The sequence below is a fragment of the Crocodylus siamensis genome, chromosome 15 (assembly GCF_052110815.1).
Source record: "Crocodylus siamensis isolate JL-2025a chromosome 15, ASM5211081v1, whole genome shotgun sequence".
Taxonomy (NCBI): domain Eukaryota; kingdom Metazoa; phylum Chordata; order Crocodylia; family Crocodylidae; genus Crocodylus; species Crocodylus siamensis.
The window spans coordinates 6,206,897-6,223,427 of NC_143409.1; the positions used below are offsets into that span (position 1 = coordinate 6,206,897).

Sequence of the window (16,531 nt, forward strand, 5' to 3'; positions counted from 1 at the left end):
ACCCAGAAATAAAGCTGGACAATGTGTTGAATTCATGCACACAGGAGCTTTTGATTTGCAACCATTAATGACTCCACTGGCATCCCTTTCCTTCTGGACTTAATGAGCTACCCACTAATGAGAGGCAGACAGAGACAATGACAGATTTGCTGTATTCCAGGAAGTGGCCAAATTACACTGTTGCACCTACCAGCGCGGCTGGATTTGGCCTCATCAAGGATCACATCACCCCACTGCTGCATCCATTTTCTATAAATACAGAAAAATGAGTAATTACCACTGGAATTTGTGTTGGACGTGCGGTTGCTTAGACAACTGTACGACGTGCGCACAAGGACACCCACCCACCCCCCTATATACACGCACATACGTAGGCATTTAGGTATACACGGCAATGCTCCTGGATCAGACACTGCCTTATTACTATACCTGGTTGGAGAGGATGGATTTAGAGTGGAAGGCCATTCACTGGGGATGTAAAGAGGGAAAAGGAAGGTAAGAATAAAAAGTCTTGGGGAAATTTTCCAAAAGATCCCAAGAACCAGATCCTATTTCACCCATTGGCTATCTACATGGTACTTCAGCATCTCAGTGCATTTCCATCCCACCCTACTTGAGTCTCTCGAGAAATATTAATACTCTTCTTTGTTCTGAGCCATCACATTAACCTTGGGATGAAATAAAAAAGCAGCACAGAGGAGGACCCATGCACCTTTTGCATGAATGGAATAGGAGTGCACTTAAATCTACTTAGACATGTAATACATGCAATAGGATCTAGCAGTAAGTTCCCCTAAAGTCCATTTTCAAAAGCAACTTGCAAGAAGATGTAGGTTTCTAAACCACTTAGGCAATGTTATTTAAATAATATACCTTACCAGCTCCCATGTTCGTTTTCTTTACTTATTTTTGGTTTATATTATAATAGCATCTAAGGGCTCCAGTCAAGAATAAGGCTTGACTGTGCTAGGGGCTGTACAGGTACTTTAAGTGAGAGATTGTGCCTGCCCTTAAAAATGTGGAGCTGTTTAGAAGATGGAGCTTCTAAACTAAGGAGCAGGATTGAGAGCTGCAAGCCCTGCTCTCCTGGAGCAGGGGGGGAAGGATCAGAGGGAAGAGGCACTGTAAAGAAAAATGATGAAAAGAATCACTATGAGAAGCCAGGCAATTATATCACCATGGGTCATTGTAAGTCCAATGCACGTGCCTGCCGAAAAGGGGCAGCGCTAAGAAGAAATCGGTGCTGCCCTCGACATTCGCGTGAGCCTCCACCAGATGGCATGTCCGAGCAGCCAGCAGGAGATGGTTTAGCTGTCTGCATGGGTCAACCCTTTGCAGCAACACTTGCGATGGACTGATGCTCACATACTTCCAGGCTTCAGTGCAAGCCTCAAATTTAGGCTAGGCTTGCTGAGATCCTGAGACCTGGGACATACTAGGGAAACCCAGGCTGCATGTTGGCTGCAAACGGGCAGAACAAGGTTGTTTCATGAAAAACAAAGCAGTTTTCACCTGTAAGTTAGACAGAATATGGTTGGCCAGGTTTCAGTGTTGTTTCTGCTTTTATTAATTTTGTGTCTCAGGCCAAATTAGCCAAATCAGGTCCAAATTCCATCAACTGAGCAGAGCTCAAACATTCAAGTTTGCATGGCACTACCACCAGCAAGTATCCTACAGCCCAGACTCTTCAGCTTGGGGCTTTGGATACTCCCCAGTACATAGCACTGGCAGGCATCCTACCTGCAAGCCCCAAGCCTGGAGGCCTTGGAGTTCAGATGCCCCCTAGTCTCGCTTTCCCCTAGCCAAAAGGCCAAAGAAGCAAGCTAAAGGGAAAGCCCAAGAGCCATCCCCCATCATCATACATTGTGTAGCCCCAGATCCCCGCATTGGGAGGACACAGCAGACTCCTGCAGAGCAATGGACAGATCTCCACCCTCAACTACAGCAAGTCATTCAAGAACAGGAAGAATGGGATCTCCCCTTTTAGGTACGTAAAACCACCTGGACCAACACAATCATCGGGGTATCTCCCCTGCCAGGTTTCAGTATTATGGACCAGGTGATTAATTCAAACCTGCAAGTCAAAGCAAACCACAGGTGTGCAAGCCCCGAGCAAAGGGCTCTGCCTGCAGTCCCCTGTGAGCAAGCACAGAATTGCAAGCTTGATCCAAACACACAGGCAAAGTCCCATTCCTACGGGAGCAAAGGATGACTTTCTCACCTGTCTCCATGGGAGCAGGAGCAGGTTGAGTCATTTTCCTGTGTTACGAGATGAAAGCTGAGACCTTTAGAGGAGCTGTTGCAATACTGAGGAGAAGAGGACATGATCGTGCTTATGCACACACACCACCTCAGCACCAGCAAGCCAACACAAAACGTTCCCCTCCGAGGAGGCCTGTAACTGGGTCCAGATAACAACACGCAAACTGCACATATGAATGGAGGAAATAATAGCGAGGAAGCTGTACTGTGTGTGTAAAATGCACCTATATTTGCCCACCAAATGCATGCATGGACATACTGCAGCTGTGGCCATAAATTGGGTAGTGGTATGGCAATGCTTAGGGGCATTTTGCTAGGCTTGTGGACAAAAGTGTGGTTAATTGCCTATACAAACCTGTGAAGAAAGGAGCAGGGGGAAAGAAACATCTGTGAAAAAAAAATGAATAGCCCACCTACCAGGCAGAACGACCCATCTTGAATATAGGCTATTCTGCACCACAGGCCGTACTGTTATCACTTGAGCCTCATTAGCAGGAGAAGGCTGTTGGCTTCTGCATAAGCCCGTCATGACAGGGAGTAGGAACACGCATGCGACAGGCATGCTAACCATTCAGAGACGCATACTGAGAATCACTGAAGCATAGAAAACAAGTTGGAAGGGCCTTCAGGAGGTCACATCTAGTCCAACCCCCTGCTCAAAGCAGGACCAGCCCCATCTACATCGTCCCAGCCAAGGCTTTGTCTACCTGGGTCTTAAAAACCTCCCAGGATGGAGATCCCACCACCTCTCTGGGTAACCTGTTCCAGTGCTTTACTACGATCCTCATGAGAAAGTTTTTTATAATATCTAACCTCAACTTCCCTTGCTGCAACTTGACACCATTGCTCCTTGTACTAATATCAGCTTAGCTTTGTAGGGGCAGAAGAGGTATTCATTGGGGAGCTCTCTAACTGCCTTGTGCTTTTTAGAAGCAAATCACCCTGGAAAACATTAAAACTCCTCTCCTGAGAGCAATCAGCAAACTGGTACTAGTGGCATGACACTACCCTCACATTCCCACCCCAGTAGTGAGAGCCCCCTCCCATTGAGAGGAAAACTCATCCAAGCTCGATTCAGGCGACTGTCCAGAAAGTCTCCACGTGCTCACTCCCAGGTACAAACACCAGTCCTACCTAGCCTGACCTCCCATTTTTAAAGGGTGTTACATTTAGCTGGATGCTAACAGCACTGAATGGACTGGAAGTGGCTGCCCTAGAGGCAGCTGCCTCTGGAGTCGCATGGAAAATGTGACCGTAGCGTTTCCAACAGCACCAAGCAAAGCAGAGAAGAAGCCAGGCAGCCAGAAAGGCTGGTGCCCTGTGAATACACAGTGCAGCACATGGTGCCTGGGCAGAATGGAAAAAGCAACCGAGCCAGAGAGATACCAATATTGACCTAAGTGAGAAAGTGTCTCTTGCTGGAGGAAAGGGAAGAGAGCCAGCGAGCTGGGAGAAGTGAGCACCACTGGAGGGGCTGTAACCAGGAATGGAAACATCTCTCTGGAGCCACACTGAAATGCCGAGAAAAACAGGGCTCTGCCAGACCTGCCCTCCCTGTGCACCGTGGGACAGCCTGGGCTTCATGCTCTTCTCACACACATGCAGGCAACCTCACTGAGTTCAAGGCAGGAGCAGAATGAGACCCATTGCTACCAGTATGACCACTCCAAATGCCCTGGGGTTTACATCCCCGACCTGGTGTACGGGACAGATAAATCGAGCACATGGAAAATGGAAGTCAGAGATGCCGAAAGGAAGCTGCTGAGCACCGTGGAGCAGGATGAGCTGGGGCAGGGGGATGGGAAATGAGAAATACGAAGGAGAAAGCAAATGAAGCAGAATTTCCAAGACAGCTCCGAGACAACCAGCATCCATCGCTACCAAGCCTTGCCACCCAGCCAGCTAGAGGACATGCTGTGGAAGATGTGCAGGATCTTGTTAAACCAAGGAGAGGTCCCCACTGGGCCCCCAGTGCTCTGGGGATGAGAGGCTCTTGAGTATGCCCCGCACAACCACTTCTTTTTCTGAGGTCTTTGTCATAAACTAGATGTTTTTCCAGAATCATGCATAAGCGATGGCTCTTTCCATTGCTGAAGTGAGGTCCTTTTCCATACTGCTCTCACCGAGCAGGTGCTCCACGGTCTACAGTTTGCTGCACTAGCGCGTATTCATGTCATTAGAGTCGCTCTGTTTGATCGTGTTTGTTTGTGATCTTCCAGTTCGCATGCGCAGAGGGTTCAGGCACTGCCGTGTTGACCGGTCTGTGGCAGCACCTCTGGGAAGGTCGGTGCCAGGTCCATTTCAGGGCATCTGGTTGCACATAACCTCTCCTTCCATATCACAGCTACTGAGCTGGGAAATGAGGCAGGGAAGCTGTTCCAGGACTGCTCCCCAGCTGGATGCCCAGAGGTCTCTAGAGCAGCCACATAAGGATGCCCCAGCACCAGTCCCACCCCTGCATTTCTGCACTTGGCGAGTGCAAGCGGGAGCGCTCCTCTCCCCTTAGCATTACCTTTGCTCTGCCTTGGTCCCCGAGGCCTCGGATTCGCTGTGTAGACTTGAAGGCTGTGTTTAAGACGGCAGACCGGAAGTTCATGTAGCAGGCTCGCCTTTCAGAGCTTGGGTTAAGTCCCAGGCTTGAGATTCTGCTGTTTTGATTGGCGGAGCCCGTCCACCACTCAGGAGGCAGCAAGAGGAGGGAAGTCACACCCCTTTCCTGAGGGGAGGGGGAGAAGAGCTCTTCCGGACCTGATTGAAGACTGCGACCCTGTCAGGTCCAGAAGACTGCAGGGGCAGAGCCCTGGAGCGTATAAAAGGAGCTGCGTGCATGAGGGAGGTGCGCTGGGGACAGAGAAGAGAGGAGCGGGGCTTAGAAGAGCTGAGGAGAGCTGCTCAGCAGGCGAAGCAGTGGCCCAGGAAGAGCCCCGGGAGCAGGGCACAGCTCCAGTGGTCCAGCTCTCAGTGCGCAGCGCAGCCAGCGGCGTCTAGACCCTGGGAGCTGCGTGAGGCGGCTCGGGTCTGCAACCTCTGGTGCGCAGCCAGAGACACGGTGCACAGGCTGGTGCACAGAGCAGGATCTTTGGAGCCCCTGGGGCTGCTCAGGTCCTCAACCCCCAGGATGAGGCTGGGAGCTTGGTGCAGGAGGTGCTGCACAGAGGGTGAGAGACCCGTCTGGTTTTGTTGTAATAATAAATCTATATATAGTTAAGTAATTGATTGACTGGACCTGACTCTATAGGGGATGGAGGCAGCTGCTGGCTTGTTGTGTCCTCTGCAGCACACTGCCCTGCCAATAACTCCCTCAACTGGAGAGGGAAGTACAAACCCATGTACACCTGGGCTACATTCATAAAACAAGAGTCCTGCCAGCAATGAGTATTTGGGTGTTTTGGCTACCTTGCAGCTTTTCAGCTGCTGTGCATGCAAAGAAAGAGAAGTGCGCTCTGTGACTTCAGGTCAGGTTCTGCATTACTGCATGCAATACTGTAAATTGGAAGGAACTGCACTGAAAACTGCTGGAGTTGCTCACAGGTTCCACCATTGGAGCTGAGATCAGAAATTGTGCCCTAGAACGGCAGAGGATTTCTACTGGCTCATCACCAGTGTAGTCTGCAAGTAGCCAGATCCTGGGCTGAGCAATGCTCCATCACCAGAGGATATCAGATCCAAAGACTCTGCTCACTAACCCTGATGGTGATTGGGTTTTACACTTACTCTGCACAGGAGCAAATAGCAACAGAAGATGAAAGACTATGGAGACTCAGGTCCATGGCTCTGGTTCATATCAGACCTGGAATCAAAATGACTTACCAGTGCAAGTGAGTTTAGACTTAAACCTGCAGAATCAAATTCAAAAGCATTAGCAGTGGCAAAACCCCCGTTGAAGTGAAAGGTCTGTATCCTGATCACAATCTTCAGGTGTGTCTGCCTCCAGACTGACTCAAGCAAAACTGCCTGCTGGATCTTGGCTGGGTACTTCAGGGCTTGGTTTGGCTGTGCTTCATCTCATGCCAATTTTCCTTCTCATATTGTCTTCCTGGAAATGCCATTTTGTACAAACTGGGGACATACCTGTCTGGTACCTAAGGGACTGCCTTCTAGGGCTGCGCAAAATCTCACCAGCTGTTTCAATTCAACAGTGTTTTGACTCACTTCGAGCTCAAAAGAGAGAAATCAAGTCAAAATGAAGAACTTAGAAACAGCAAAACAAGGCTGGTCAAAATGTTTCAAAAGTTTCGAAACGTTTCAAGTTTCAAAGCAGCCAACAGCGAGGAGGTGGGAGACAGGGGAGAACCAGGGCTGTGCCCCCAGCAACAGCCGGGAATGCAGCCCTGGCTCTCCCTGCCTTCTGCCGCCGGGCTGTGGGAAGCCGATCACAGCACAGGGGAAGGGAACTGAGCCTGGGCTCAGTTCCCCTCCCAAGCACTGCGATCGGGCTGGGAAAAGGAACTGAGCCTGATTGCCCAGTTCCCTTCTTCAGCCTTACAATCAGGCTGGGAATAGGAAGTCAGCCCAGCTGGGCTGAGTTCCCATCGCCCCCCTACTGTGATTGGGCTGCAGATGGTCGGGCGAAACATCGAAACAGCGTCGAAACAGCCTCACTGTTTCAATGGAGAGAAATGGAACAGCTGTTTCGACTCAAAATGAAATTTGAAACAAAATGCTGTTCTGTCCAAACCATTCACACCAGAGCTGTACTCCAGAGAAGGCAAGGCTTCCTGAAGGCAGCCGTGGAAGTGGCCTTCTTCCCACTCACAACATAACCTGCTTTCCTCAGAAAGATAAATACATGCAGAACTAATTCAGGAGATTAGATAAAATAGCCCACACATGGTCCCTCTGTTTTCATTAGTGTCCAAGGTGTTTGGCTTTCTGGATTGGAAAATTGTTACCATATTTCACTCTGGAGGGCCTTTTTTATTTGCATTATATGTGGGGGAAAGGACAGGCATTCCTGCAACGTTATGTTGGGCAGCCATAATTTATGCATCATAAAGGACTTCAGTCATACTGGGCCAGCACAATAGGCTCCTTGGTCACCAAAGAATTACAAAAAGATATGCTGAGTTAACAAAACCTAATCATAACACACAACTCTCTCTCCCCGCTAACACTTGTTTTGAAGGAAGCACGCATCAAGATTTCTAGTGGGGATGATGACTTCTCATGCAAATCACTGGGATTCAGGATGGCAGTCTTGAATACAAAGAGCTACTTGGAAGCAGCTGGCATTCAGATAGAGTCCCAGTGACAGGTTGTTTGTATGTCTGTGTGGTGATTTCTTTTATTGGACTAACAGTCTACTTGGGAGGGATGTTAGACAAGCTTTCAGGCACAAAATGCCCTTCCTCAGATACTGGAAAGAAACAGATACCACCTAAGCTAAGCACCAGGTAGAACAAATACTTTTCTTTAACTCCATTATGCAAGTGAAATAGTCATGGTCATCTCATGGAAGATGCCTGTGCATGATTTCTTTTACTATCGACGTTGTGCTTCCACACAGTTCTTGACAGAATAGGACCATAATCCAATGGCAAGGAGGCCAAGACAATTGGAGATCTTGTCTTGCTGCAGCCTTCGTCTGCCTTTGCAGCCATTGGGATTCTAACATCTTTTTCCTCCTGCTCCACCACTGAGGACTTGTAGACCTATGGCTAGGGGCTGGGCAGACTTATTATAATGGTAACCTGTGCTCGCCATGTCACAGCACCGTCAAAGGATATATGTGGCTTTTCAGCAAGGAAATCATTGCCTCAGCTGCCCCATCACATCCTGGTGGTGCTGCCACTGCTTGGTCCAGGGCTGCTTATTTGCCAGAGTTACCCCTGCTTATTTTGCAGCTAATCTTCCCTGAAGGTCATTCCTTTATCCACCACCTGTGGATCCACTGGGTAAAAGTGCAGCTCTTCCACAAGGTTATGCCACTCAGTCTGGCTTGCAAATGATGGCTGCAGCAGAAGCAATACCAATGGAAAATCAGCATTGAAGGACTGAAGGACCTGATTAAACAAGACTTCTTCCACCAGTGCCTCAATGAAAACCTGATGAATTCCAATCAAAATCACCTCTCTGTCCATCACAGGAAAGATCATTGAGCGAACCCTCCTGAGCCATCCCCTCCCGCTTGCTGAAGAGGTCCTCCCAGAATCTCAGTGTGGGTTTAGGGCATCAAAAGTCACAACTGATGTGATCTTCACATCTCACCAGCTGCAGAAAAAATGCCAGGACCAACATATACCTCTTGACATGGCCACCTTTAACCTCATGAAAGCTTTTGACTGTCAACCAAGAAGCACTGTGGAGGATCCTTCTGAAGTACGGATGCCCACCAAAATTCATCACCATTCTTTGTCTGCTGTACGATGGCATATGAGTGGTAGTTCTCCGTAATGGATCTACCACAGATCCCTTTGAGATTAAGACAGAAGTTAAGTAAGGCTGTATCATCACCCCAACACTCTTCTCGATATTCCTAACTGTGATGCTACATCTAACCACCAACTAGCTTCCAGTTGCAGTGGAGCTAAACTACTGAAAGAATTTGTAAGATGTTTAATCTCAGCTGTCTCTGACCCAAAACCAAGACCACCCCAACCTCAATCATTGAGCTCCGGGATGCTGATGATGCTGTATCCTGTCCTTACTTGGAAGCAGACCTTCAGGCAGTCATCGACCTCTTCACCAAGGCATACAAGAAAATGGGGCTGACAACAGTATTCAAAAGACTGAGGTCCTCCATCAACGAGCTTTTAATGAGCAGTCCCCAGCTCCAGTAATTCAGATTCACGATGAAACTCTGGAGGGGGTTGAGTACTTCCCATACCTCAGAAGCCATCTCTTGCAGAAGATGGCATCAGCAAAGAAATCCAACATCACCTCAAATGTACAAGTGCAGCCTTTAGATACCTGAGGAAATAGGTGTTTGAAGATTGCAACATTAGATGCAAAACCAGGCTCAGGATTTATCAGGCAGTTGTGATCCCCACCTGAGCCTATGGAGCTGAGATGCGGACAACATACAGGAAACACCTCAAGTCATTGGAGAAGTCCCATCAATGCTGCCTGTGGAAAAACCTTTGAATCCAATGGGAAGACAGCACACCAACATTAGCATCCTCTTGCAAGCAAATACCATGGGCATCGAGGCAATGATCTTCCAACATCAAACTTCTCTGGGCTGGCCATATCATTAAGATGTCCGACTCCAGACTCCCAAAGTAAGTTTTATGATTCCAGCTCAATCATGCTGTACGCTCAAGAGGAGGGCAGAGAAAGCACTTCAAAGACATCCTCCAGGTCAACTGGAAAAAAATGCAACACAGACATCAAATGGGATAGTAGCACCCAGGACCATTCAAAATGACAAGTCTGCTGCAAGGATCTCAGTACTTTGAAACATTAAGATGACAACAGGAGATGGAAAAACAGGAGCAGCAGAAACACTGTCATGGACTGGATCAAGAATCCAGAGCCACCCACCCCACCCGAAAACACATACCCGATTTGCAATAGAGTCTGTCGATCCTGGATCAGCCTTATCAGCCATCTTTACACCAGCAGGTAAGACAAACATGGAAGACAATGATCCTCAACTGTGAGGGAGTGCCAAAGAAGAAAAATAAAATGGTCACTTAAAAAGGGGGAAGAGGGTAGTGAACCTGTGGAGCAAAGGGACCATAGCAAAAGTAGCAACAGAGCATGGAAAGGGCAGCTGAAATAAATAAACCCAACTTTGTAAAAGGTTATGTAAGAGTGCTCAATTCTCTCACCCTCCTCCCTGCTCCTTCATGTTGGCAGGGGAGAGCTAATGGCCTAGCGGGAGGGTTCGTCGAGGCTGTGAGCACTGGACTGAGGTCCCATGGAAGCGATGCTTGTCGTACCGGTGAGGAGACCTTTCCGCATCCGTATGTGACCAGCTGTATAAATATGGTGAAAATATCTACTGGGGGTGAAAGACCAAATGCAGCCCCAGAAAATTTATGGAGAGAGGCTCACAAGTGGCAGTGGCAGTGGCAGATGCAGCCTGTGCACAGACCATGTGTGCACCCAGGAACAAGCCCTAGGACACTGTAAAGGGGTCCCACCGACAAAGGTGCCATCGAGACTCAAAAGCTGAAGCAAAAATAAAGTCCAGCTAGAGAGAGCACAGCTTTTTGTCATGAGAAGGATAGCTGACAACTGTAACACCTTCCTAAAAGGGCTGGTGAGCTCTCCACCACTGGATGCCTGTAAGTTAGAGGCTGGCAACATACAGCCTGTGGGCCAGGTCTGGTCCACAGAGCCTTTGGACCCAGCCTGCAGAGCTAGGAGGGTTTGCCTCTTCTCAACCCTGTGCTGGGGCTGGGCGATGAGGAGCCGAACTGGGGCCAGGGAGCTTCCAAGTAAGCACAGGATACAGCATCATCAGCATCCCGGAGCTCAATGACTGAGGTTGGGGTGGTCTTGGTTTTGGGTCAGAGTCAGCTGAGGCCAGGGAGCATCACCGCTGCTTCCCCTGCCCCTGCTCACTGTCTGCAGCATGGGCGCAGCTTCCGGTTGCGGGGGGGCCCGAGCTGGAGCCGTGGTAACAGCAGCGTGGGCACAGTGTCCAGGTGCCCGGCCCTGTTGCAATTCCTCTCTGGCTGTACGCTGCGCCCGCACCTCGGCTGGGAAGCAGGGGCTGGGAAAAGCAGTGGCAGCACTGGCACAGCTCCCAGCTGTCTGGCCTCATCAGCTGTACAGGCAAGTCCCCCGCTGCTGATGCGCCACTGAAGACACCCACGCCATGCCAGACAGAAGCCAGGTTGTTCCAGCCCCTGGCCTGAAAAGGTTGCTGGCCCCCGTTGTGAGCCAAATGTGGATGTCTTACTGAAAACTGTGCCCTAGCTCCACCAGAAGTTAGGGGTCAGCTTGATACCCTGGGATAAAATCCCATGGCCTGAATCAGGCACGAGATCTGAGTGGAGGATCCCAGCGATCTCGCTGGCTTTCCAGCCGACGAATCTATACAGTCTATGTGCATCAGGTAAAAATATATTTACAATTGTGTGTAGAAAAATCTCAGCATCCCCTCTGCTTGTCTGTGTGTCTGGTAGGAGGTGACGTTCTGCAGGAGCAGTCATCCCTGCCGTTAAGCAGTTTTCCAGCAGCCTGGCTCTGCTTTCACATATTTTTACAAGGTAACACATGACCTCCTCTGAAAGTGAGTTTGTTTTGTCTCTGATGACCCCTTGCTGGCAGAAGATTTCCTTGGCAAATAGTCTCGTTATGGAAATAAAGGGAGATTTTTATTCCTTGTGATAAAAAAAAAATAAGCCAAACTGCCTTGACGTGCATGGATTTTGTCAATGGCTTTATCAGGTTTGAAACAGTTTCTATTGCAGAGGCCAAACACACCGCACACTGAGCACTGGGGTCTCGCTTGTCTTCATTGCCTTCGGCCTGAGCCCTGCTCTCACAACTGAAATCAAGGGAGTCGCACACAGAGGCGAGCACTGGGCTTACACACTTCAGCATCGGTTCTCAGCCAGGGAGTTAGAACCGCACTCTTCTCCAGCTGATAAATGAGACGGTGTCCCTGGCTGAAGCGCGGGGAAGGCGGCGGGGATCCACTGCCCTGTTATCTGCTTGCCTGCAACGGCATGGGTTTGCAGCCCATCGACACTGGAGCATGCCATGCTCTTGGTTCAGTCGCTGGCCCAGTTCCCGATGGCTGCAAACACCAGCAGAACAGCTGACTCCATCAGCTTTTCACCAACAGGGGCTGATGTCACCATCACTGGGAGGCAGTTTGATGACCTGAAGGACGCGAGGTTGGGGGGGGAAGTCTCCTCTACAAAAATCCATCCCACTAGCACCTTCCCCGGCAGTGCCAGCAGAGATGCAAATAAAAATAAGGACCAAGGGAGGAAGGAGGCCAGCTTCTCCCCCTTCAGAGCAGAGAAGATAATGATGCTTCACAGATTTTATAGGGCTGCAAGGGACCTTGTAAGATCATCAGGTCCAGCCCCCCTGCTCCAGGGGCAGGGAGTCAGCTGGGGTCATAGGACCCCAGCAAGACAAGCATCCAACTGTTTCTTAAAAGTGTCCGGAGTCGGGTGGTACCGTGGCAGCTGATCTCAGCTGAGGCCTCGACAGCTCTTTAGCATTTATACACATCAATACTAAAGAGAAGTGGGAGGCAGCATGGATGGTTTCTCAGCTACATCTGCACATTTGGAGAGGTGAGGAAACAGTTACTCTGAGGCTCTCCTTTGCCTCTCTCGCTTCTTTTTAAACAGACACCAAATGGAAATCTTGAGGAGCGTCCTTCCCGCTCGGTTAAGCTGACCTGCTTTCTAGATCATTTCTTGTTATGAAGCCTCTCTTGTCCCATCAGAAGCAGGGCTGTCCACGCTGGAAAAATACATCTACCGCCGAGACAGCTTGTCTCTGTTCTGAACCATTTTACTATAAACCTGGAAGTGAAGCGAAGTGGAGGCCAGAAGGCTCTTGCTCTGTTTGCTTGTGGGCAAGTCTGGGGTCTGCTCCAGCCCTAAGACCCAGCGAGGACAAGCGGCAGGCATCTTTGCCCTGCGTTACCTCTGTCGACACACAGGGACCTATTTCACCAAGGCTCCTGTGTGCAAACAGCTCATGAATCACAGTGTGTTGATGGAGAGGATGCTGGAAGGGGTCTCATATTTTTAGGGTCTGAACACATGTCCAGTGAATCAGTAAGGGGTTGTTGACCTCAATGAGCTATGGAGCAGACCCTGGTTTTGCATGAGGAGCCGGCCGCCAGAGCCAGCTGGACAACCTAGTTCAGGGGACAACCCGCCCTCGGTAATGAAGCTGCACCTGATTTGCAGAGATTGGGCGGGATGAATAGCACCACTCTACTACATCTGATTGGCCTCGAACTTACAGTTCTCATTCCCTCTCCCACTGGGTTAGGAGATGACATGGTTGGTGGTGTCTGCGCAGAGCGAAGCACCGTTGCGTGAGGACGTTGCATGGGGATTGGCATCGCTTGCCCGCGTCAGCAGTGGCCGTGTCTGATGGACAGAACGAACTTTCCCAAGGCCTCTGCTTTCCGCTCGTTCTGGAGGGCGATTCTGCCTTTCCTAGGTATTCCCTTCTGTGTCTCACCAGGCTCACATCTCTGTAGTGGGTGCATGCCTTACAATCTTTAACACCTTGCTGCTCACAACACGTGTGAGCCAGTGCAGTGATATTTCACACGTGCAGAACCGAGGCCCAGGGGGGCGAGGGGATGGACAAATGAGCGATTCACCGTGGCATAAAAGGGGCCAGCCCAGGGCTTTGCTGTGCGTCAGCTGCTCTGCAACGCCTTCCCATGGGCGCACTCTTACCCCACGGTAAAGGAAAGCTCAGCCGTGATGCTTTAGCCTCTAATGAAAGAGAAGTAAATTTCCACATTTTAGCTTCTCCTTAGCATGAAGCCAGACCACACGCACAACCGCCAGCATACGGCAGTAGGTACGCAGTAAAGCTGTGATGCACTCTTTGCACCGCAGTGAATTGTTTGTACGTCCAGACCTCAAGTGACTTGCCCACCACACGGCCAGCTGGTAACAGAGCAAACTCCTGAACCTTCTCCCCGTCTGTGAGATCCCCAAGGAATAACTACCAGCCAAACTCAGCCAAAAGACTCACTCACCTTTGCGCCGGATACTTCTTTATGGATTTGACCAGCACGTTGGCTACCCCTGCTCTGCCCTGCTGAGAGAAGTCCACGAGTTCACCAAAGTGATCTCGGTTCAGAGACCCCCCTGCCCCAGATTGCCTCTTTCCTCCCACAGCTTTTCCTCCCGCTCCCCCCTGTACGTTTTCAGCTTTACTGAGAACATATCCTGCTGGGTGAGAGGGGTGTGCCAGAACCAAAATAGCCTCCATTAAACTTTAAAGAAAAAGACTATCGCGGCGATTGCTGCTGAACCCATCAGGAGCAGCCATGGAGGTGATACGCTTTTCATGTGCAACGAGAATGGCTTAGCTAGAGTTCAGCAATCCTTTACCCAAAGCATCAAAGGCTCTTTATAGTGATCTTTGCAGAAGAAAAAGCCAACTGGTTATTGGGCGTGTGGATTCAGCTGACAGTCTAAACTAAGCTCGCTTCCATGACTGTACCCGCGCCAGCTAAACCAAGGCGCGCAGTCAGTTTAGCATGAAGGTGGCTGTAGTTTTGGAAAGACATCACTGAAGCCCAGTCGGGCGACTTTCAGCCAGCGTGGCCCTCCAGGGAGGTTCGATCCAAGAGGAAAGGAGCAAGTCCGCATTTCCTGTTCCATGTAACCCCCCTGTCCAGTTTGCAGGTGGCTTTCCAGAATACAGGGGGCTTCCCCGGTAGGAGACTTGTTCAAATCCCCGGTCAGAGCCCGTCGGAAGACGTTACCGATTTGAAGGCTGTTTGTTGGCCTCTGTGACGTGAGCGTTGCTGCACGGGTGCGAACCTGTCAGCTTTGTTGTCTCCCCTGTCAAGGCACCAAATGTGCCCAGAGACCGAATCATCTTCTCACCAGCTCCAGGGGCACGGGGCTGCAGCGTAGCGGCACAGCAGGCCTGGGCACTTGGTCTCTGTAATGCTGGGAAGGAGTCTCTGCTTCCCTTTGTGGCCTTTATACAGTGCAATGTGGACTTGCACTGGTCACAAATTCCCCTTGGCTGGAAGAGCTGGCAGAAAGGCAAGCAGGACGGTTCTGCCCCCTCCTGTGCTAGCCTTGCCCTGTGCTGCTTCTGTCTCTCGTGCCGAAGCTGCGCCGTGCAGCTCCCCGGCGTGTCCGGAGAGGAGGTCCTGGGCTAGGAGAATCAAGGAGCGACGCTCAGCTGTCTGCCACAACTTGCACCGTGAATGTGAAACACTTCCTTGCAGTCACATAACTGTGTCCATGCTGCTCCAGGTGTGGGGTGGGCCCTGGGAAACAAGGAAGATGAAGCTGGAGCATCAAGTGGGTGGATTGCAGCTTTTTCTTTAGCAAAAGCCTTTCATCAGTGGGCCCTGGGATCCATGCAGCATAACAGTCTAGGGTTTATTCATTAATGAAGCCATTTTTCTCTCTACTAACCCCATTACAAGGCTTTATTCTCTGTTTCGTCTTCCTCCCCTATTGGACACTTCCTTGTTTGCAGAACACCTCTCCGTTCTCACCACTGCATGAGGCAATCAGAGACCAGGAGTCCTTTTGGGGGAATTTCAAGCCATGATCTTGGTGAACAAAAAAAGACTTCAGTCTTGGTTCAGAGAAGACATTTTTTAGCATGCTGTCATGCAGACATGTTCAGGACATGAATTAATATTAAGTCTCAGTTTAAGGCATGGTTGTGTGCATTAAAATTATTATTTTCTGGCTGCTGCACAATAGCTCTCTTGTCTGATTTTTCTCACCTCCTCAAAGATCTTGGAAGCCGTCTACTCAGCAACCCTCAACCGAGTCTCTGGACGGATATTATTGAACTGGTTTGATGATCAGGTTTGTGGTCACCAGGATAATGAAGCCGTGTTGGACGGCTGATATTGTTTCCGTATTGCAAGAGTCTGGTATTTTCTAAATCATCTCACTTTGGGCTACTGCCTTGTCAATGGTCACATGCTCCGAGTCTGATCTAACGTTTTCTAGAGTCAGCTGGAGCCGTGCACTGAGTCCAGTGGTCTCTGGGCCATGGAAGTGGGGGGCCCTGTCAGAGACTGGAGAGATGATACTTTTCTCTACAGTGCAGCGCCGTGCTGCTGGATGACACACAGGACTGAGATCCCAAGTACTCACCGTCCAGAAAGATCCAATGGGAAATGCTGCATGAGTCGCTGTTAACACAATCCCCTGATAAATGTGCTTCTTACACCGATGACACTGATAACTTCTGAGTGTATATAATACCCATATAACACTTATGCCGGGAAGTGTGGAGGGCTGGAGTGGCCCGCTTCTCACCTGCTACTTTGACGAGCATTGGCATTGGCCATAATGAATCGACAGAGTTCACTCCTCTTTCCGCCAATGCAAGTTCTCAAACTTGAGATAATAATTACATTTTAAAATATTTGTGGTCACAAGTGGCAAAGGCTGAAGTAGTCAGTGCCTTTTTTACCTCAATCCTCATAGGCAAGGGCAACTCCCAGACTACTGCACCTGGCGGCACATTTTGGGGAGGAGGGGAGCAGCCAACCGTGGTGGAAGAACAGGTCTGGGACTATGTAGAAAAGCTGGACATATACAGTCCTTGGGGCCCGATGGGATGCAGAGGTGGGGGGAGCTCCATGCTTGGAAGTTTTTAAATGCTGGCTCGA

The 16,531-nt window shown here is 49.9% G+C and overlaps 1 protein-coding gene across 5 annotated transcripts in view; it reads right to left on the reverse strand.

Moving 5' to 3' along the window:
* The window catches only part of LOC149852054 (gonadotropin-releasing hormone II receptor-like), a 64,352-nt gene that overhangs the window by 14,459 nt on the left and 33,362 nt on the right, over positions 1 to 16,531 (reverse strand). For 3 of the 5 annotated variants that reach the window (XM_090029307.1, XM_090029305.1, XM_090029308.1), the window contains exon 2: positions 191 to 249. Coding sequence is in view for 2 of the 5 variants with exons in the window: in XM_090029305.1 (XP_089885431.1) it covers positions 191 to 214 (24 nt within the window). In the remaining 3 variants the exon portion in view is untranslated. Of the gene's footprint in view, positions 1 to 190; positions 9,567 to 16,531 lie in introns of all 5 variants that reach the window. The other 2 variants (XM_090029304.1, XM_090029306.1) reach the window with 1 other exon arrangement.